We start from the raw sequence: 23,459 nt of genomic DNA on the forward strand, positions 1-23,459 counted from the left end.
AAGCTGTCCTGCTTTTTAAGCACTTGAGACGTGAGTTACCTTTGGGCACTGTGAACACAGTGAGCCGGTGCCAGCTGATTTTCTCGGTAACAATACAGCCTTTCAGCAGCCAGCATCTCCTGATTGGATGTAGTATTTGTTTGACCCTGCCTGCAACGGGAAACACTGAGAAACTTTAGAGATTGTGGGGGGATTACAAAGTTCACCCTCCATAGAAGACCACATTTTTGACTGCATGCTTGAAATCTGCTCGGGGTTTTCCAACATCAGACAAGCCGTCAAGAAACCGAGAGTCCAATTAGACATGTCATATCTTCAGGTTTGTGGATACTTTTCAACATTTTGTACTGACGTTGCGCCAAAAAGAGGTCAAGAAAGGACACCTGGAAAATGAAGAAACTACTATACGGTCATGTCAACCTCAGTTTGGCTGCTGGAAAGCAAGAATGGAGTAAAAACTAAAGGTTTTAGCACATTTCTTGGACTGAAACTAGTGTTGGTTACACAAGAACAAACACTACATCCTGACACCCATCAGTGTGTGGTGCTGAATTCACTCCCAGTGGGAAGATCATAACGTCAAATTGTGAAATACCTAAAAATTGAATGTTACAGGACATCAGATTATGGATGTTTGAAAACCTCTTTTTCATATATTCAACAGATTTAGTGTTTGAACAGAGTTTGAAGAGAATTATAAAGGATTGAGCTGCCATCTACTGGTCACATTTTACAGTTTTTCTCAGTCGCTTTAGTACAATTCTCAGATCAGAATTGAAGTTTGCAAATACGTGTGTGCATTTCTCAAAACAATTTGTGCAAACAGCAAAACACTATGGATTTCTTGCAAAAGCCTGTAACTTGCTCAAAATCTTTAGTTCAACTCTCAAAACTAAGTCTTTATGTCATTGAACATGTCAGTGCCATCAGAATGTCAAGTCTTTGTGTCATTGTCTACGAACAAGACAGTCAAATTACTTAGTCATGTTGTCAATATAACTGTGTACTTTAGAGGGAGGTTCTGATGTAAACTATGGCTAAAGTTTTGATAACAATTATTGCAAAATGTAAGTTACACCTTTTTTGTTTGATTGCAAGATACTGGACAAGATTCACATATACACTTTTATTGTTCATATTGTAATTTGTTGACAGACCATGTCATAACAACACAGAAAAAGACCACTGCAAACAGTAACACAAAGGGAAAAAAAATATAGGACAATGTTCTGTACAACAGTACAGGCAGTACAGTAGGAACTGGTGTGGTCTTCCTACACCTCTTGTCGTTCCTGTATGTTAGGCCGCAAATTCTCATCCACATCACAGCGAATATCCTCTCTTGCAATTCAGCGAAATATGTTTGTCACATTATGACAACTTGGTCAACCATTTTGCCGTTAATGACTTATACGATGAACTAATGACTAGGTGTTTTGAGGAGAAAGATTATTGCACAGTGAGCTATATAATACATTTTGATCAACATGACATAAACAATTGATAATGTAGCAAAGAGCAGAGAATTGTACATAATCATTTGCATGGATGTACCAAAGGCAATTGCAACTTGTTCAAAGAAATGAGAAACTGCTTATATGATGTGCACAAGTCACATCATGATGTGAAGATTGAACAAATAGTTTTGGGAATTTCCTTCTGATCTGAAAATTGTACTAAAGCGACTGAGAAAAACTGTATTTGCAACCTTTACACAAACTCTGATGCCACTCTTGACACTGGAGTATCCCATGATTACTTTGTGTGCAACATCGGTTTAAAGCAATTGCCTCCTCATTCTGGAAGAGCTGCAGAGCAAAAGCATTTCTGATAGATAGCATGAATCCAGATGTACAATCCTCTTCAAAAGCCTTGAGTCATCCCTCGTTTCTTTATATTTTGTTTCCTAGAAGCCAGATGTTTTTGTAATCTATAAAAGCGCTCTTGGCAAAAAAACTTTTTCTGTAGGCATTTATGGTCTCTTCTCGTTTCAGCTGAGTCCTTGTAACGGACCATTTTCCATTTTCTTTTTATTTATTTATATCTTTCAATCATCTCAAAGTATCGATTCCATTTCCCCTCATGCACTCGTTCCATGAGGGGATGGTAGAAGAAACAAGAGAGACTTTCTTTGCCAAAGGGAAAAGTTTAGATTTTTCAAATAGGCAGGTATGATATTTAAGGATTATCCAAAACCTTTTTTTCTCTGACAATAGGACAAAAAAAGTGTTTTGCTATATCTGAATTCATAGATAATGCATTTATCAACCCCCTATTTATTAATCCCTAGAGTAAAGCTCCTTACATTTTGGGTACCTTTTTGTGACATAATCATCTAAAAATTAAACCCTCTAACATAAACCAAAAGAGAAAATTCAACAGCAAAACATCTACAAATGAAAAAATGTTGAGATTTTTAAAAGTTGCTGAATAAACTAAGTAACACTTATGATTAAACATTTTGGATTTCTTTACATCATTTCAATTGGTTAAAAAAAACTCCAAAAACAGTAGAACATATGATACATTTTACTCAAAAGAAAAAAGTTGATAATTAATTAGTCATGGTGCTGCAGCAAATAATTAGCAATGATATTCATTCATGAACCTGTCAAGAAACCAATGTTTTTTTTCATAGTTGAACGTGTTTTTACTATTTCTGGCTTTAATAAAAGCTGTAATTTTCTCTTTATTAAAAAAAATTGGAAAATTACATACTCAATCTAGTTATTTGGGGGGGGGGGGGGGGGGGTAAAAGTAAAAAGACCAATATTGGTACCTATTGTAACTGTAACAACAAAAATGATGTATTCACTTTATGGTCTCTACAGAAAAGCCAGTTTAGCTGCTCAAAACAACAGCAGAAAGAAGTTTAACGGACAACGGTAGTTTGGTGACAAAGATCTGCAAAACCACGATATGAATGGAACATTGATTTTGTGCGTAATCTCAGAGGGTGCAGCACAGGTCAGACAAGCCAACAGAACGAATTGAAAATCATTTCTAAATTTTAATCCCTCTAAAATGTAGCTTTTTCCCGGATTTATTCCATTGCGCACCCTCTCGCGCACATGCGGAAAAACAGAGCCCCGCGTGCAGCGACAGCAAACACGTGTCTGTTACTGAATCAAGTTCTAATGTGAACCGGAAAGACGAAACAATCTTCAAAATATAAGTCTTCAACTTTTAAAATTTTGTCTCGGAATACACAAAATATGGGTAGTTGTACGTTAAATTTTCATTGCTTAAGTAGCTTTAATTACTTTAATAATATTACTAGCTACCTCTTTTTCTGGCTGATCTTTTTCAAGGGTTCTCACTGCAATTCACTTGCTATCACTCAATTCTAATTTTCTCTCACACCAAACTATCACAATTTATTCACGCATCACATTCACAAATGTTCATTTAGGTATTTCTGTTGCATGCTTCCGAGCAACTATAACCTTGAAACTCATTTAAACGTCTTTAACCACTGTTCTTTCTTTGTACCGCGCTCAGATCAGGTCCAAACTATCTCCGTCATTGAAACGTCCCTCCGCTGGACTTTTATTTTGAAGGTAACGCAAAGGAAGAAGCTTCAGAATTCTTCCGCTTTGAAGATTGTTGAAGTGTAGATTCAGTTGCTAGTTTAAGTAGGCGACATTTATCCTAACTGAAGCATAATTTATGCCTTCCTGGAATGTTTAAGAAGTTTTAAGGTAACATTATATTATTTCTTTTGTGTTTTAGTAAACAAAATTTGTGTTCAGCATGATATTAGCTTGCAAGCTAATATGCTAATCTGTTTGTTTATACGTTTATTTTCTTAGCTCCTCTAATTCACTGGTTGTTGCTAATCTGCTAGATATCTGGTTGTTAAACAAAAATAGACTGTAAAAGTCTTCTTATTTTATAAAGAAGGTTTCTGATAAAATAGGTTTGGTAATGTTTTATAATGGTCGTATTATTAGCCTTAGCTTAAACGATCATGTACAGCTACAGGTAAAGTTTCGCTTTTTATTTTTTTTATTTATTTATTTTTAAGCAAAGAAAGCTTTTTAACATTACTTACTAACAAATTTAACTGTGTTGGTCGGCAGATGGATGCAACATTTCCAAAAGAAGAGGAGGATAAAGGATTAGATCAGGAGTTGCCTGTGCAGATAAATGAGAATGCAAAAGTAACAGGAGATTTTCACCAGGAATTATTAGTGCCAATAGAAGAGGAAGAAAATGTCACAACCGTGACAGATAATAGGCTGGAGTTACCAGAACAGATGGAAGAAGATGAGACTAAAAGATTAAGTCAAGAAAACCACCTGGAGGTAGAGATGAAAGAAGGGGGGCATGAAAGAAAAATTGGGGAAAGTGATCAAGTGTTACCAGGGCAGCTAAAAGGGAAGGAAGAGCCGAGATTACTCGTGAACAATGAACGACTTATGTTAAAACAAAAGGAGAAAGATGGAACATTGAGAGAAACTGAGCAGGAATTATCAGTGGTGGAAAAAGAAGAAGAGGAGGAGGAGATGGAGGTTTCTTTGGCAAAACCAGAGGCAAATCCCATTATGACCCTTAACAAGGCCACACCCCCATATTCAGAGACCCGTCCTGAAAAAACAAGAGATGAGCAGACGCCAGTATCCTTGGTTGCAATGACCGTATGTATGGTTGAAAACAGCGAGGATGAAGAGGAGACTGAAGATTCAGACAGGTACTCACACACACACACACAGATCAATGAAGTGGTAGATCTTTTGTTTTTGCTTTTTACATCATATAACATGAAATGAAGGCGCTTTAAGGGGATAAAGATGATTCTAAATCCTCTTTTTCCCATCCCCAGTGATAGTTCATCCTCTTCTTCATCTTCTTCCTCATCCTCCTCTTCGCCCTCCCGTCCCTTGTTCGAGGATGATGATGATGAAGGCTTCAGCCAGCCGGTCCCTGTCAAAAGTAAAGATGAAATCTGCTTTGAGGTCAGTCTTGACACTTTGTTTTGAAAGCTCAAATAAAAGCACAAGCGTGTTACATTTCTATAACCCTAAATTTGCAGCTAAATTCACACTTTTTTTAGATTTATTTATAATCTAGCATGATGTAGTGTTCATTTAAAAAAAAGTTTTTCAAAAAGAATTTTTTTTTAAAGAAGCGAGTGGATCACGTTGTTCCTTTATTAATGTCCTTATAGATATGAAAGGAAAGAGCGTCCATTTAAATTGAACCAACTTTTAAAAAGAAAAGAAAAAAACACCTTGTATTTTTGATAACCGATTATTCTAACATAAAACATGCACTCTAGCTTTTTAGGATTTAAAGACATTACTTTTGTTCTTGCTTTTTACGTTTTGTTTTCTACATTAGAAATCAAGTCTATATTTTAGATGTCACATTGCCAAAGAGGCTTGACAAATTTGTGCTGGCAGTGCAGAAACAAAAACAATGGTTCAAAATAAATCAAAAGCAAAAGATATTGGGAAAATCGCTTCTTTTAATGTTTTATCCAACCAATTATTTGCCTTCACCAAGATTATTTAGTCATTCAGTTTTTTTCGGATTTTGCAGGGCATTAAAAAGGAAGTAAGTGATCTTGAGGGCAACCTAAAGCAACAGGCAGATGGTTGGACCTGAACAGGAAAAAAAGAAAATATCAAATTAAAGAAGAATCTTCTAAAGGCCCGTACACACCGGGACGAATATTTGCCAGGCGTTATTCGCCAGCGTTTTTCGCCACGTTTTTTGTGTTCACACCCAGGCGATTTTCGCTGACGATGAGTGGAGTGAACATGCAATTTCATTCCCTGACATTAGATGGCGCTTAATGTAAAACAGAAATACTCCTGTACACAAGGTGGCGCTGCGCAACTTTATGCTTCTTAAAGTCGCTTTTCACTCAGAAGAAGAGAGCAAGTATTTACACGCTTGTCAGAATCAAACAAAGAAAACATGAATATTTCAAGCACCAGTAGCTCCAACTGGTGCTTCGTTCGGGGATATTTTAGAATGTCCGTCATTATTGCTTCGCGGCTGTGTGTAGACGCTACTTGGCGTCTATCTTCTTCGCTGGTATGTGTGCTCAGCAAGGCAGTTTTGTGTTTGAGCGCCCCCAAGTTGTTTTACTGTAACTTCAGAAGCTCCAGACACGTGAGCAAAAGCGCCATTCTCATTGGTCGAGTAGATTTCGACGCGACACGTCGAAAAAAAAAAACGAACCCGAGGCGTTTTTTTTTTTTTGACGCTTTAACGCGTGGCGTTTTTTCGCGTCGGTGTGCACACTCTCGTTGGTGCCCTTTGTTTAGTCACGAGGCGTTAAACGTCGGCGAAAATCGCCGACGAAATTCGTCCCGGTGTGAACAGGCCTTGAAGCTTCAGAAAGCAGACATATTTTAGGTTTCCAGTTATCTTTGCTGGAAGTTGGCACTTCCTGTTTTGCATCAAATTAAGGAAATGAAAGGGAGCGTTTGAGGACCATTCATGAACCATAGAAGGTGCTTCTGAAGCTTAAAACTTTGAAATAGAAAACTATCAAGAAAAACCAGGGTCATACATTGACCATCCCCTAAAAAAATGCATTTGTTCTTTTGGTATTGTTTTATGTAGTCCTCCTCTCCATCACTTTTTCAAATGTGTCCTGTTTGCAGCCGATTACAGAGCCATGCTTCCTGATCAGTTTGTTCAGTCTCTTTGTGTCACTGGCATCCATGCTTCTTCCCCCGCAGATCACAGAGGAGAATGGAGTGCTGGCTTTCTTGATTATCTAACAAACAGTATTTTGAGAACGTTTAGATCCAGCATGAAACGACACGAGTGTTTGTGTGCAGGAGCTCCCAGCTGTGGATGAACTGTCGGTGACCTTACCAGCAGGTGCAGAGCTACAGCCAGTGGGAACAATCTCCAGTATTATACAGCAGCTGGGTAAACGAACAAACTCACACACTGTGGCTGCTTCTGAACGTTTAGACACAAAGTTATCCTCTTCAGAGTGTATACTGGTCTGACTGTTCTCCTCAGTTATTGTGCAGTCGATGAAAGACACTCCTCCACTGAATGATGACAGCATCATCTTTAAATCTGACCGTCTGGCGGTGGGAAAGGTGAGTCTGGTCAGTAACACCATCTGCTCCATTCCTGCTCTTTTACACCAAGCATATCCGTTTAAGGTGTTTGAGGTTTTTGGTCCGGTCTCCAGTCCTCTGTACATCCTGAGATTTAACTCGAATGAAGAGATCAACAGCAAAGGTCTAACTGAGGGGATGACTGTTTATTACGCTCCGACCATCAAGGAGTACACAGAATATGTTCTCCCACAACAGCTAAAACTGTAAGGACACTCACTGATTGACGCCAAGTTTCTATTTGAGTCACAAGTTGGTGGTTTGTATTTGATTCATTTTGTTCTTGCAGTATGAAGGGGTCTGATGCATCTTGGAAGAATGACCAAGAGCCACCTGAAGAGGTAACTATCGCCTGTCGTCATCATTGATTGATCCTCCAAATACTCAGAGAAAGAATAGCTGTACTCGCATTTTTGTCATTAGGTCTTCTCTGTGTTTTTTGCTGCAGTAGATTAGTCTACTTAATCTGTAAACAAACACGATGAGCAAAGCCACCACAAAGAGCTAGAAAAGGATCAGACTTTTTTCAATCATCTTTTGATCTGTTTTAAAAGCGTTCCCAATGGTCTTTTAATTATGATTACGCCGTTTTTAGCCAAAATCCGAAATTGTATCGTTTTCTAAGACGTAGATTCTGCAGAGTGTCGGCAGTTCATTAGAAATTCACCACTCTGAGTTGTGGGTAGGATCATCAACATAACGCTACAAGAACATGTTAAAAATCCCCAAAACACAATGATACACAAAGATAAACATCTTAACTTGTCTTAACAAGTGTCAACAAAAGATAATTAATGGAAAACGGTATCTATTACTGGTTATGTGGATGTCATCCAGCATCATCTCTTGTCTCCCTTCCAGGTTTTAGATTACAGCGATGATGAGAAAGAGAAGGAAGCAAAGAGGAAAGCAAAGAATGCCAGAAAGCCTAAGGACTATGGCAATACAGGTATGTTGTGTGGTGCAAACATTTCAGGAACCAGATCATGCTGATCATCACTGTCCCTATTTGGAGTTAATATTATGTTTTATTGTACTTTCTTCGCTCAGAAAGTTCCGCCGACGGCTTTCGAAACTCCTACCATCGGAGGAGGAAGGATTCGCGGGGTTTCCCACCAAGACATGCAGGGCCTCCATTCAGTCACCAGGACCAGAAAAGCAAGCAGCCATCATACGGACACCCACCAGCCGGGCAACAGACTGTCCCACCCGTACACCTACCACCTCCCTGCCCATATCCCTTACCTCCTCCCCTTTCCCAACCCTACCACTTTCATCCACCTGGAGGAGAAGCCCCTTCTCATTTCGCTCCACCCAGCTTCCCTCTCTACCCTCCTGGTGTGCCTCCTCTGACTGCTCCTCCTCCGTCTTATTTCAATCCTGCTTTCTCCTCGCCACCATGGCCACCAAACTTCTACGACTTCCTTCTTTCTCCACCTCCTCCCCCTCCACCACCTCCTCCTCCTCCACCCTCTCAGTAAGAAACACACATGCTCGTCAGTTTTGGACCTACAACTAAAAGCAACGTTGTTTTTTTGTTTTTTTTGTCTTCAATCACATAAAACAGTGAGGCATTTACAGCCTCATCTTGTCCCGTTTCCAGCAGCCATGATGTCTTTACAACACAAGCTAATCAAAACGTTTATGTTGACATGCATTTTTAAAACATTCCTGTAAAAATGTGTCTGTGATTGAGAGTAGTAGGTATTAAAATCTATAAACATACTCTGCTCAAAAGGACTTGACAGTTTTTCCTTTATGCGCCTAAAGGAGGATCCAGAACATTAAATGTTCTTTAACTGACTCAACATTTGAAATTAGAAAAAATATTGTGGTGAAAAGCTAACTGATCTCTCTGAAGACAAATCGTGCATTTTGTTTGTGTACAAAGTTTTGTAGGTTGTTAGACCTGATCAGATGCATCGTGTATCGCAAAGTTGATTTACAACTTGGTCAGTAAATGGATCAGGAGGGAAAAAAGGATAAGATTGAATTCCTCTGTAATACTTTTCTGCAAGTTCTGATGAGAAAAACATGTGATGACTGCTTTGCAGCTTTATTATGACTGAATTGACGTAAGCCAATTTCACAGTTGGAGTTTCTCAGTTTCCAAGTCCTCTGTCAGTCATTTTGTCCAAAAGTTGATGGGGACTTACTTCTTCTGCTTCCTGGGTTTCAATCAGGAATTCTATAAATCTAAAAGACTGACGATGTAAACCTTTCTGTAACATGTTTTGGAAAAAAAAAAAAAAAGATAATAATAAACATTTACTTCTACTAATACGTTTATGCCTATTGAAACATTTGTCCTTTTTTAATAATCTATTTTTGGACGGATCGGTTTCTTCCTCAGGAATGTTTTCACGTTCAAACTTCTTTACTCTGGGATCAAACCCAGCTGAACTTGAAGCTGACACGAAAACACACAGATGCCATTGATTTGTTGCGCCTGCAGCTAGAACAAATGATTCAACCTGTCCTTCGACACCGTTTACTCTTTGGTTTCCTGAGATTACAGAACTCATCTGCTAATTTGCAAACAAAAAAAAATTAAAGTTACTGTATATTAAAATGTTAAACTTGTGTAATGCTGAAGGGTAAACTCAATGGTAAGATATACAAAATAAATCATTAGCTTGGTTGCCATGCTACAAACTCCTCTCCTAATAGAACCTTATTATTTTTGTCGGCCATGACTTGGGGTCCCCTCCCTTCGTCTCCTTTGGCTCTCCAAAACTTCACATCCCGCAGCCTTTTTTCTCACGTGTCGCTCTATCACCTTACAGCAGTCTATCCTCATCTTCTGCCCCACATTCCCCCTCTGAATCAGCGCTCCGGGGTAACTGGAGACCCCTGAGCGGTGACTTGTGACCCGGTAATCCTGTAACGGAGGGCTATCCCTTGTTGGTGTCCCGGTCAACTAACTGAAAGTAATTGCTGCAATTAGCAAAACTGTCAGTACGAATTGTTCATTTAAACAAGTTAATAAATTACTGTTAGTGAAAAAATATGACATTAAATGTAATGCTTTAAGCAGCTTTAGCCTGTTTTTCTACTGTGATTAATTGTAATTGTGTTAACCTTTAATACTTCAAAGAATTCCTTTTCTGCCACGTTAAAATCTATATCATTGTGCATTTCCGTTGGCTTATGAGGAGAATGTTTATAAATTCTGCCCCTGAGCTCAGTGTGTCCAACAAGGGAAAGGGGTGACACTTGGTGATCATATGCAAAATGTCAGCGAGGGGCTGAGGAAGGAAGGAAAGGGGGGGTGGGAAGAGCAAGGTCAGACCTCCTCAAACTGCAGGCTGCACACACACACAAACATTCAGCATTCTCTCCTTCACACTTCAATCTGAAAGAAAGATACACTTCCAATGCCTAAAGCTCCAGGTGGGTCTTCTCACCTCAGGCTATTTTCACTGGATCACTGAGGGACTTTCTTATCAACCTTTCCTGAGTGCTCCAGAGATGCAGAAGACTAGTAAGAAGAGGCGAGTCTCTCTGGCCAATGGTAACCTCAGTAAAGCAGCTCATCGGTGAGTGAAAAAGCAAAATGAGTCGTTTGCCATTTTTAAAGAAAGGAGGAGGAAACATAAATATGAAAAGGGAATTCATCTGACTTTGTATTAAAACAACCTTAGCACAAATTATTAAGCTTCTCCATCTCATATTGCAGCTTTAAATACCAAATTGTGGTATTGCAGAACATCAAACAAGCATGTTGTCATAGCAACAAAGTTCTGGGAAATGCTTGTGGAGAGACGGACGTGCTCCCCTTGTCTGAAGGCCAGCTGGAGTTTTTGACATTGTGTGCTAATGCTAATGGAGAACGTTCTGTTGTGACATCTCAGGCTGGTAATTGTAGTTCGTTTAGTGCTTTTCTTTTGGACCGTGGTCTATAAACAGTTTTTTAAAATGTGGGATTATCTTTTTTAAATCTTTGAGGGAACATTTTAGCTGATTTCTGCTTTAGGAAGAAAACACCTGAGCTTTATATTGTAGTGTTGTTATCTGATCTACAGTTAATATTTGATTGTACTCAATCATAAAGAAGTCAGAAATATTTACCGTAATATTGGAGTAAAGTCTCTCCTTTCAGTCCAAAAGACCTGGAACTGTGGCTATGAATGTTGCCTAACCACTAACATCTTGTTAACCCTCAGTTGTTTTAGCAGTCGTGTGTTAACAGATATGTTTAAATGTTTTTTAGGGCAGTGGCAACTAAACTTTCAACATGTTTGAATGTTTTTTAGGGCAGTGGCAATTTAACTTTCATCAGGCTGAGGATTGTTTGTGTCCACTGGATCAATTCGCAGTTTTCTATTAGGAGAAGACTCGTTTTTCATCTGGTGGAGACAGCTCTAAATTCTAAGCTCATCCCATAAGTCCCAGCTTGTCAGCCTGTATCAGGCACACACACACAGAGTGGCACACACATCAGATCTGATTGTCAGCAAATGTTTAAGGATTTGTCACCTAAACATCCTGTTAGCTGAGGGGTTAAATCTCACTGAGCTCTAACTGTATAGGTGATAAATTGCGAATGGATTTTATAAAGGAGTTCACACAACTGGCTCCATACCTTGGCTAGAGTTCTTTAGCACGTGTCACTTTGACCCTTGGAAATATGAACCTCTTAGCACATTTACGGGGGATTTTTTTAAAAAGAAATTAAGTGAAATGTAAACACTTTAAGACAATTATTTGAGGGGCTGCCTGTCTGTCGGTCTGATTTCACCTCCATTTGCTTTCTATCACACTTTGTATCTGCATTTCGTCATTAAAAGAGGAGTTTTCTTCAACTGATGTAATCACTACATAAATGTTGCAGCAAAGGTGAAACAACATTTAAGAGCATTGCTTTAACAGGGAATTTTAATGGAAAATGGAACTGGCTAAAGACAAAAAAAATGCAATCAAATACTCACAAAAAGTAGTACAAGTCTTGATCAACCAGCAGGGTTTTGGTCTGAATTTTACTGGTTCAAAGTAAAATTTGCATCTGACTTAAATTCACACCTTATCCCAAACATAAAGATCCGCTCCAATGAAAATCATGTTGGTGTTCTTGTAGAATTTTTTTCTCATGATGGAGAACATAGACTGTAGTTGCTACGTACAAGCTACAGTCAACGGGCCACAAGCTCCCTGCAGCCCTACGGCTGGATAACTCCAATAATGCTCGCCGTTTTTGCCGCACCACTAATGTTAGCTTGGGGTTGTGAGGGACTGTAAGCTAGCGGGAGAGCGTGTAAACAAAGGGATCACGGGAATTGAGCAAAGTCTTTCTCAGAGGAGAATTAGTGATGAGCTACTGCTGCTCTGGAGGAACTATGTCCTAGAAAACAACACCGATTTTTTTGATTTAGGCTAAAAACAGCATAATCATAATTAAAAGATCCCTAGTCCTACTTTTACAACAAATCAAGTGGGACTTTAACGGTTCCTTGACTATGAAAATATTTTGTGCCATAGATCAGCTCCTTTTTTCTCTTGACATGGTGATTTAAAGGAACAAATTATTACTTTCAATCTAAGAAAAAAACATTAAAACAAACATAAATCTAGTGAGGCTTTCCTTTCAAACAAGATTTTCTAATGGTGTAACATTAAGCTACGGAAGAAATCAGAGTTCAAAGTCAAAAAGTGTAACATTTTTCTTTCTAACACAAAAAAAGTTTAATCTCTCTATTTCTATGTCCAGCAAAGGCTGTAATTTGAAAATTCAAAATTATTTGTTATTGAACAGTAAACCTTTATGGGTTTTTGAGAGCTGGCCATGTCAGGCAAGCAGATATGAACTATTAAAAAAATCCTTGTGATGGTAAATATATTTTTAAAGTTAGAAGGATAAAGTCAGGTACATTTCTGCCCCTTGCCCTGACCTGTGACCCCTACCAGCAGGGTGCAATCACAGCAGATCATAAATTGGACGTCTCTCTGTCTGAAAGGGAGCTGACTAACATTTCAATGAACGCCTCTAAAAGCATAAAAATACAAACAGAAAAATACATTTTAGAACTTATTTTTCTTGTATATTCTTTAAGTAAAATACTCCTTCAAGAGAAAATGTTAAACTTTCATTGTCTTTCTTTAACTTGACCTACTTAACCTTTCATTTGGCCATATTAGCACAAATTAAAGAAAAACTTTTAGTCCTTAATTCTTGTTTTTTTTCCAATTTGGATGGCTTTTCTCACAAAAAGCGCACTGTAGTCAAATAGTCCGCGTCACACCACACCACCGCTGCAGTCAAGATTCGGCGATATAAAGGGATATATATATGCTGGTTTTTCCGATGGGTTGAATAAAGCATCAGTTCAGAGAGAAAGTTCACCTCTTAGCGCTTGTTCTTGTCCAAATGATGAAGCAAAAGGTTGTTTTAAGAAGCCGGCACAGTGATAAAAACATTTAAGCTTTTTCACCGTGCAGTTATCACTGTGGAATATCACTTTTTAATGCACACCCAGCAGCCAATCAGAATCGAGTATTCACACGGACCATGGTATAAACCAAAATATACAAGGCCAAAGTAGTCTTTAGCAACCTTGGTGATCCAACCGACAGTCAACTGGGATGTGCCCACAACAAAGATGGCAGCTTTTTCAATACGTTATCACAGTTTTCACGACAAATGTTGATTAATTTATATGTTTGATGTACAGGTCACATTCTTTGACATCATCATTATTTACTGATTAAAGACTAACGCCTCCCTGCCTTCCTTCCTGAAGCCTCTTAAGGTGTTGTGTCTTTACAACATGAGGGAAACAACATGTGTGGGTTATCACCTTCCTCTAGCGCCCGGTCAAGACGCTGTCTTGTCTTGCATGCTTCCTACTTTGCCGTCATTTCTATTCTTAGAGGCGCCATGTTTGTTTGGCTTCCTTTTCTACTGTTTACTTGGAAAAGGTAAACACAGAAAAAACAGCATAAAGGTGTTTTGTATCATCAGTATTAGACATACGCATTTTTTAAAATCATCAAATCTTTGTATACATTGTTTTACATTGTAACTTCACTTTCACTTTGTAAAAAGTTACTGGTTCCCTAAAAAGAACATGAAAAGAGCAAGAAGGTAGCAAACGTGAAGTATGAATGTCAATTAAAACCATATCTAACTTGCATTTCTGGTACCAGTCAATGAAAATAATGTAGAAATGTAGTTAAAACATTGATGATATGCCAAACGCTGTAAGAACAACATTTGGTTCCAGTGTTTCTGACCAGTTTTGATACAGTGTTACAACAAACATCATGAGGACCTGAGAGACAAAAAAAATGCAGGTTTAGACCATATCTCACTGAATTATGCCTGAGTTCAGGCTATCAAAGTAAACTTGATCTTTAGTTACCTTGAATGTAGATTGGTGCCATCTTTACTTCAAAATGATATAACTACATAAATAATTGGCAACTGTCTTCCCTTTTAAAGAGAGAAGGTTTAGTAAGTCCATCTGACCTTGTTCTGGTTAGAATGTTGCACTAAATCGGAACTTCTACTAAAGGAAAACATATAGGCTTTTAGTCATCATTAAAAAGTCAGCTAAAGTCCCACTCTAAACATCTTTTGATATAAACGTTACCGGTGGTCTTTTTATTATGATTATGCCGTTTTTAGCCAAAATCAAAAAACCTATCGTCGTTTTCCAGGACGTAGTTTCTGCAGACCGACAGTTGACATTAGAAATTTGCGTTACCTACCCGCCAATTTTAACCACACCTTAGACATTTAGGGTCCCTTGGTGGGGAGGGTGAGGGGACGTCACTGTGAGTAATCAGGAGATGTCCCCTCAGTGCCCTACCCGCCAATTTTAACTGCACCCCCCTTAGCACACACACCCCTCCCCCCTCAATATATACATTCCAACATAAACACACACACATGCACACACACACCCTCTCAAACACACATACACGCACACACATTTTGCAAGGAAGGTGGGACCTAGGGCCATCTGTCCCCTGCCTCTTCCCTGGTGGGGGGTACGGGCCCCTTTGCAACGGCGGCCGTGTCCCCGGGGTGCCGGCTTCCTGGGCCCGGCGGTGCTCTCTCCGCGCGGCGGGGGGGTTCACATTACATCTGAGCCGGGAGTGTTCGTGTCCCTGGGGAGTGGGTTCTGGTCCTTGCTCCTGGGCGCTGGGCCCCGCCATATTTCCAACTGTGGCCGAGCCTGGTCGGGCCATATTTACAACACCCCTTGTGGGCCCTCTTTTTTTCCCCGGGGTTCCCCCCCTCTTGGGCGGGGGCGGCGGGCCCCTGCCCCGCTCCTCCCTGGACCAGCCGCGGGCCGGGCGGATGGCTGCCTGGAGCGCGGAGCGGGTCTCCCTTGGGGGGTCCTGGCTCGTACCTGGGGTTGGGGCGGGGGGATGCCCGGAACTCCTGGGTGGTGGTGGGGTGCTCGTCTGGGGCTGTGGGCGTCCGTCTCCGGTGGGGCCCTGCGTTGGGTTCTCCCGGCGCGGCGGGGGGGCTGCTCTCCTGGTTGGGCTGGGGCGGCGCTCTCTCTCCCTCCGTGCTTCCCTGCTCTCTGGCTCTGGGGGCCTTGCGGCGGTCCTGCTGGCCCTGGCCTGGGTGGCGGGCTTGGTCGCCCGGGCGGCGGTTGTTCCCTGCCGGTTCCCGTGTGGCGTTGGGGGGATTCCGGCTGCCGCTGCTGCTGCGGTGGGGGTCTTGGGGTGGGGATGGCTGGGCACTCTCCCTCCTTCTTTCCACGTTCCACCATCCATTTTAGAAGAACATAAACACTCACCTGAGCACAGGTGTTAGCTCACCTTTGCACTTACAGTTTGCATGACTGAATGACTGAAATATTTCACACTAGTTGGTTTTAAGGCATAAGTATGCGTGTGAACACTATCTGTTTTGTATATATGTCGACAGGTGGACATTTTTTGCAGCTAGCAGGTGTGTTTATAACATTTGAGTGTGTGTGTGGACAGGCTCCGCCCTTATTGTACTACATTTGAACGTTACCATAATGATTAACAACCAGTAAACTTGTTGCTTTATGCTGCTTCATGGTCTTATCCCCCTTCCCCTCCTATTATCACCCCCTACCCCCCCTCTCTCTATCGTCCCTCTCTCTTCTTCCCCTCTTTCCTTTTCCGTCCGGTCCAACACCAAAGATTTTCAGACATGATTGAAATTAATAAAGTTTGGCCTCAATTACAAAAGGGGTTTATCCAGACATACCTTTGGTTTGTCTGAAGATTAATAACCCCTCTTGTTAAAGTAAAATCTGTCCAACACAAGAGGCCCTCAGCTCTCATCTGTCTGCCCAGCTGTTGGACAGGACAAGTTTAAAAAAAAAAAAAAAAAAAAAAAAAAAAAAAAAAGAAATTTGCGTTTGAGTTGTGGGCGGGACTGTTGGTGACGAGTAAACTCATTTTCCATCATGCTTCTCCTTGCACCCTCTCCCGCTAGCTTATGGCCCCTCACAACCCCAACCGAACATTACCGGTGCAACAAAAATGGCGAGCACCATCGGAGGTGTCCAGCCGTACAGTTTTGAGCCAGATGCTGCCTCAGATGATGAAAACGAAGACGTTATTGGATTTACTGCATTCGTCTGCTAGTGGATGCATCAGAATGAAGTGGAGCACGGAGCTTGGGGCCTTTAGATTGTAGTTTGTACGAAAAAACTACAAGCTTTTTCCAACGGCATTTTTTCATCTGCGCCTGATTCACATCACTCTGAAAAAGAAATACACAGAAATGCAGTTTTGATCTTAATTTATTATATATATATATATTTCTTCCATCATGAAAAAAATGCTATAAGTGTGGGTCTTTAATTAATCAACTTCCCTTAAACCTATATCACAAGCAATCTGGTTCTTTTGGGAAGATTATTGAAGCTGTCAAGGTACTGTCCGAAATAGTTTATGTTTAACCATCAACCTTTTGCAAATTTATGCCATATGGCTTGTGATGTAAATCACTTTAATGGCTTTGTGGAATATTTTAGGGTTGCTCCTTGACTCTATGTCCAATTCCTCTTTGCTGAGATCACCTGTCACTGAATGTAATGGAATACTGTGCATGTGAGCCCTTTGACAGGTGACATAAGCAATGAACTTTAACAACATCATTTAGGCAGCCAGTAAACTCTATTCTTTGACATGGCCCTTTCGGGCATCCCAAAGATGTTTGAGCTTATTAAAACCTACTCTTGCTGGTTAAAGGATCAAGTGCAACATTCTCCACAGAAATGATACTGGCATTTCAAATCCATAAGAGACAAGAGGCGTGATCCCAAATCACAGACAGCTTTATGAGGAGCAGCCGCTCAGGCGTGTCCTGCTCAGCCGTTCTTGGATGTCGGTCATGAGACAGAGATCGCAGCAGCTGGTTCATCTGACACACAAAGTATTTGAGTGTCAGCAGGCGCACACTTCATTCCACCAGCAGCCAATGACAGGCCACTGCCGCATCTCCAGCATCTGCCAGCATGGTTTCTCCAAGCATCAAGACATTCACCTCCAAATCCATTCCCCTTCAAAACCTTCTTTAATAAATCTAGCTGAATAATAAAATCATAAGAAAACCAGGATTTGGCTATAAAGCTAAAACGGTACACTGTATTTAAGTGTCCATAACTAAACAGACACTGGAATTAGATTTATGACCAAAGTTTTAACAGTTTTTCATGGATTTGCAAAAAAACTCAAGTGACCGTCTCTGCAAAATATTATTTAAAAAACAAACTTTTACTGAAAAATAATTATTACTGATGGCAAAAATGTGTTAATCCAAATGATTGCAACGGAAACAAAAAAGGTTTGAATAAAAAAAATCCTGTTGTGTACCGGACTGCCTCCAATAAAAAAACATTATAGCTGTAGAACGCGTCGGCTGACCTAACATGCCTGCTGGGAGGAGATCAGTTTTTATGGGGGCTGCTGTACCAGCTCGATAAGTCTCTCAGGATTAAAAACAAACTTTACAGCCATCTCATAAAAAATGCCCTCCAATTTATTTGTGCAAGCAGCTTATTGTGACCCACAGTTAGGTGACTATGTTTAGGAGCATCTGTTAATGTACACAGTCTTCACAGTCGTGTGCAAAAGAGAGTAAATCCTCTTTGAGACCCAGGTCATAAAACTACTCAAATATATCCTCAAATTATAAAAGGTTTTTTTTTGCTCACATGTTTTTACTGTAAGGACACGGTGGTGGAAATGTTTTAATTTGGGTTAGTTCTAAAGCCAGACAACTAATCTGTGAAACAATTATCCCACAGAACAAGGACAAATACAAGTGACCATTACTGTTTTCTATATTTGCTGAGCCCATGAACTTGGCCCTTGAGGGAATTGCCATTATTAAAACGGCCTATGAATCATGGTGACAGCATTGGCGAACCACTGGTGTGACCAGGAAATTTCTAATAGAAAAACAATTCAAGGTAAAATTTGCTATTGAACTATAGGCCAGTTTAATTCTTGTTTAAATTAAATTAAATGCAATAAAAAGGAATATACATGCTTCATTTTTTAATTTTAGCTACATTTTTAGTTGAAATGGAATTTATCAATCGCGAATCAAGTCAGTCTTAATTAATGTAGCACTATTGACATGAAACATTAACTCCAAGTGCTTTGCACCAAAATAAAACTTATATATACATATAATCATATAAGATGTGTGCCCCCCTCCACCCCTCCCCTGACCCACACACAACATCCAATCCCCTTAACACCTCCCACCCCCCTCATGAACGGAAACAAAACAAAACATTTATTTAATTTACATCACCACAGTGTTCTAAAGTAATGTCTTTTAGGCCCCTAACTTTTGCCATGACAGTCATGAAATAATCCTAATTTAAGCAATAACAAATAAAATCTGATTTTGAAAACAAAATGAAAATCTTTAAAGTAAATTGTTGTTTTTTTCCACAAAAATGTAACAACATGTAAAAGCGCTGCAAATAACAAATACATTAAAAGCTGCACTGAAATTTAAAAACTGTGTGGGTCCTTGGACAAGACCCTTCATGCTACTGCCTAACTATGTAGCCACAAGCCACAAATGCTACAGCACAAACAGCCCTTAGATACAGATCAACCCTCATGGTCATGCAGTCATAGCAGCTATATAGACTCTGCATGATCACATTCTCTTTGCACTGTCTTCTTTCTTAAATTACACACTCTTTATATTGTTACAAGTATTTGGCTACTTTTTGCAGCTTTCTAAACCACAACCATTCCGTCAATGCATTTGACATGTCTTGAGCTGTCTGGATTAGTAACATGTTGGACAAGTCAGAGAAGCCAAGTAAGAGAAGGAACATGCAAAAATGGTCTTTAAAAACATCTCTGTAGCCAAGTGAGTAAATAGGCTCACTTGAGGCACATTACTGATGATGCTGCTTTCAAAAGATTAGAGGTGTACCCCTCCGAGGAGGTGGGGTTGAAATAACACCAGACCTGATCATCTGCCAAAGGATTTATTTTAATCAAATCATAAATAGTACACGGGTCAGTAGAACCAATGATTGTAGCAGTGTTAGTCATAATGTGACATATGTCCCATAATTTCCTGTAAAGTCTAGAGAATGAGTTAATAGAAACCTATGCTTGAAGTTTTAATGTCAATGATTAAACATTTTTCCACCTTCTGTAGTTTCAATAATATGCTCAGTGTGGTGGGAAAAAAATCAGAGCCCATTTGTTTGTCATAAAGAAAAGCTTTTGATTCTATTTATATGAAAGTCGACGTAAAATGCTTTGAAAATAGTGTAAAATAATGCGGTGCAAATGTTACGGATGTACTCTTGAGCTTTATTCTGAAAATCCCATAACGGAAGTACGTCGTGTCAACGCTCATGGCGGAAAGGAGACGTCTGGCTCTAGTAACAGATACAAACCCTTCAATTTATGCTGAAAACTACGTCTGCTCCCTATAAAGGTACTTATAGAATGCACTATACAGACGCAAACGTACTTAAAAGTTCATAAATATACCAACTTCTTGGTTAAAAAAAATCTTGGTTGTGGCTAGTATTAGCCAGCTAGCTTGTTTAGGTAAACCAAAATGGCTGACGGGTCGGTCTGCAGTAGCGACAATTTCCTTAAGAAATTTATTCGTTTGCATTAATCAGTTAACAGTTATAACCTTTGTAAAAAGCAAGGTGTATGTTTTGAAAACAAAAAATGTATATATGTGGGCCGAAAAGGATGATTCGGGTAAAGGCCCTGTTTGCTGCGCACCCGTAATGTTGGTTACAAATTGTCTTTTTTGCCGGGTTGCAGTGTTTTCGCCTTTGGCAATCAATCAAAAGAGATATTTTGGTTGATTTAAGTTCGAGGTTGTAACAGTTTCGAGAATTCACTGTTTATCAAATTTAATTTAGTTATTTATCACCTCTGAATTATGAAGTGTTACACAGTGAGCCCATTCTTAAAGTGAAACAAAAAGCAACAACAAAGGAAACAAAGCATGCAATCCAAAGATTAACAAAAATCACGTACACACGCACGTCACGTAAACATTGTACAAGGGACTGAACCATGGAAAAAGCACAGAAAATACTGCCAAACTGTAGAAGATTAAAGTGTCAAATGTAAGTGTAGAAAACTCCATCAAAACCATGGATAATATTTTTTGTTTTTTTTAATATTCAGTTAAAAAGATTAATTCAAAAAACAAACTGTGGTTAAAATGTACAATTTACAATGTACAGTTTAAAAAGAAAAAGTACAATTTACATTAAACGACTCAGTAACAGTAAAATCTCGAATCTAATTTTAAAATTGTCGCATGATCACACAAAATAAGAGTCGTAAAAAGATACACACACACACACACACACACACACACAAAAGAAACAATAAATGCAAACTTTCATTTAAAATGTAAAAAATCTCTAATGCATGTAGTTCTGAACTGTTGTCACTAGTAGCTCTGGCTTTTTTCCTTTTAGCAATGGACTCCAAATGAAGGCAAAAATAGTAAGAGAGGCTCAGATTTTACGAGTGTTTATTTATGGTGCAAAATGACAGGTAAACTGACAGGTTATCTTAGCACAGTGGCAAATTTGAAGTCTGTTGCAAGAGTGCTGATACTGTCATCATGGCCATATGATTAAAAGAGAGACTGGTCGGTAGAAAAGTTTTACCCGCTAGTATTTTTAATTAAAAAATAGGCAATTATCTGCCAATATTGATATTCTATGGATCTTTTCTTGTATCTTTTACTGTGTAATGTACTTCTAGTCACTTGTGTTGAGTGGTGTTCAAAAATATTAATTTCAAATTTTAAGAAAAGTCTGCATTAAGGGAAGCAATTCTAAATGCAACACGAATCGAGTATTGTAGGAAATATGCAAAAAAAAAGTTTCAAAATGTTTACGTTATTGCTGGCACATTTGCTTTTCCCAAAGTTCACTTCATTTTGTGCTTCAGTGTGCTAAATATATATTTGATCTTTAGTACCAGTGATACCTTGAATCCAATATTTTTATCACTGACGTCTTCACTCATGGTAAAACATTTCTACATATAGACAAAGTAGCAAAACAGTGGTTTAACTGCCAGTGTTGCAGTTACATCATAGATCCTGTTGTAGTAGATTTAATTAGTCTAGAACAAGATCCAACATGGTTTTTGGTTCATTGCAGGCTCTGACTCATTGGCATCTTTGCTTTGGAAAACTTGAGTGTAAGTGTAACTGTTAAGCTGCAGCCTGCTGTGATTATGGGTGGCATTTTTATTCAGTTTTTGTCTTTGGTGGCCCTTCATGTGAACTATGTTTTGTTACAACTGATTTGCTTGTTCACATGCTCAGTGCAGTGGTTTTAAGATGGATTTCCTGCCTGACACCCTCTCTAAACATAAGCTCCATCAAATCAGTCTTATTTTATTGTTTCTCGCTCAGATTTTTGTGAACTTTGAGCAAGAATATCCATCACGCACTGTTATTTAAAATCAGAGTTGAAAAATTGTGCTTAATTGTGGGAACAATAAATAATTTTAATGATGCTGTTGCTCTGTTTCAATGCAGACTGCTGTTATTTTCTTTTGGTTTGATTCTTTCAAACTAGTGCTGCTCAATTAAATTGCCAAGTAAGTTTTTAATTGCAATTATTTATGTTTAATCATTATACCATCTGTTTAATAAATATTGATATTTCTTTTTCTTTTTTTAGTCATAGTAGCAGTTGTGGTAATAAAAACTACACTTCACGCGTATTTTTTTAGTCACTATTTAAAGTTGTGATGTGCACAGCAAGGTGAAATTGATAAAATAGCTCATTATTGTCCAACATTGTGTTCTCAAATATTAAAAGAAGGTCTCGTACCTTTCTTTAATGCTTTCATAGCTATCATACGCATTTCCCTGTAGTTATTAAACAGTAGTTGTCTGTCTGATATGCCCCTAGAGTACTTGAGCTAAATAATGCTGCTTCCTACAGTGGGAAAATAATATTATCCCTCGTAAGGATTTAAGCAAAATTTTATTTACTTGTTTTAAAGCAGAACTAATTTCCCTTTGACAGCACCTAAGTGTTGCATGATCTTTCTTAACTATAAGTCTCCAATGAAATCCTCTCAAAAGTCTGATAATCTGTAGTTTGTCTTTTAACATTGTGGTATGTATCATTATAAAACAATTGTATTTTAGTTTGTTTTCTAATTTCTTACAGCTCTAAAAAAGACTTTAACCTTTCAAGACTAGAGCTGTAGCTCCAGTCTTGACCTTCTTTGAATAACCGTAACTCTTCAACCGTTTACGCAATTAATGTAATTCTAATGGATGCTGAAGCTGAGAACAACAGCTTTGCGCTGAAACGGGGCAAGAGTTACGGTAGTTCATAGAGCATGTGTTATTTCCTGTCGCTGGGGACAGCTCTGGTTTTAAAAGGTTTGAAGCAGATTGATAGCACTTTAGTTTTTCCTGTCTATAAATTGTAAGAGTTTTGGTAAAAATAAAATCTGTAGTTTAGATTACATTAGATTGCATCATGTCCTAGCTGTAGTTTATGTGCCATCTTTTTGTCTTAAAATGTATTTTAATCAAGTAGATCTGTTTGTTTGGTTAAAAGTCATGTTTACGTAGGGAGTGAGTAGTAAACAGCAGTTTTCTGCTCGGTACCACTAAGTAACATAACGCCAACTTTCTTTTATTGCTGTAAGTTGTAGATTTGAAAACAAAACAGGAAAAATAGCAAAACCTCTGACTTTTCCACATTAGACCTACACATTTTAGATAGTACGTTTTGTGTTTTGTACTTGGTCTCACATTTTTTGACACTTACGCTACGTTCACACTGCAGGGCTTAATGCTCAATTCAGATTTTTTGAAAAATTCCGAATTTTTTGCAAGACCGTTCACATTTCCAAGTAAATCCGAACTTT

General features: G+C 38.9%; 2 protein-coding genes across 8 annotated transcripts in view; both read left to right on the forward strand.

Moving 5' to 3' along the window:
• Positions 1–3,569: 3,569 nt before the first annotated feature.
• LOC101162339 (H/ACA ribonucleoprotein complex non-core subunit NAF1) lies at positions 3,570–9,371 on the forward strand. Its single transcript, XM_004065653.4, has 9 exons — positions 3,570–3,701; positions 4,083–4,693; positions 4,826–4,958; positions 6,801–6,894; positions 6,991–7,073; positions 7,140–7,300; positions 7,384–7,435; positions 7,956–8,043; positions 8,145–9,371. The coding sequence occupies exons 2-9, from the start codon at positions 4,083–4,085 to the stop codon at positions 8,573–8,575; spliced, it is 1,653 nt and encodes a 550-aa protein (XP_004065701.1). The 5' UTR covers positions 3,570–3,701; the 3' UTR covers positions 8,576–9,371.
• Positions 9,372–10,451: 1,080 nt separating this feature from the next.
• Positions 10,452–23,459, forward strand: part of LOC101162573 (zinc finger protein 638) — a 29,951-nt gene continuing 16,943 nt past the window's right edge. For 3 of the 7 annotated variants that reach the window (XM_023954889.1, XM_023954894.1, XM_023954897.1), the window contains exon 1: positions 10,454–10,633. In XM_023954889.1, coding sequence (XP_023810657.1) covers positions 10,566–10,633 — 68 coding nt within the window. In that variant the 5' untranslated portion in view covers positions 10,454–10,565. Of the gene's footprint in view, positions 10,634–19,894; positions 20,011–23,459 lie in introns of those variants that run through there. The other 4 variants (XM_023954896.1, XM_023954898.1, XM_023954901.1 and 1 more) reach the window with 4 other exon arrangements.

This window comes from Oryzias latipes, chromosome 1, assembly GCF_002234675.1.
Source record: "Oryzias latipes chromosome 1, ASM223467v1".
Taxonomy (NCBI): Eukaryota; Metazoa; Chordata; class Actinopteri; order Beloniformes; family Adrianichthyidae; genus Oryzias; species Oryzias latipes.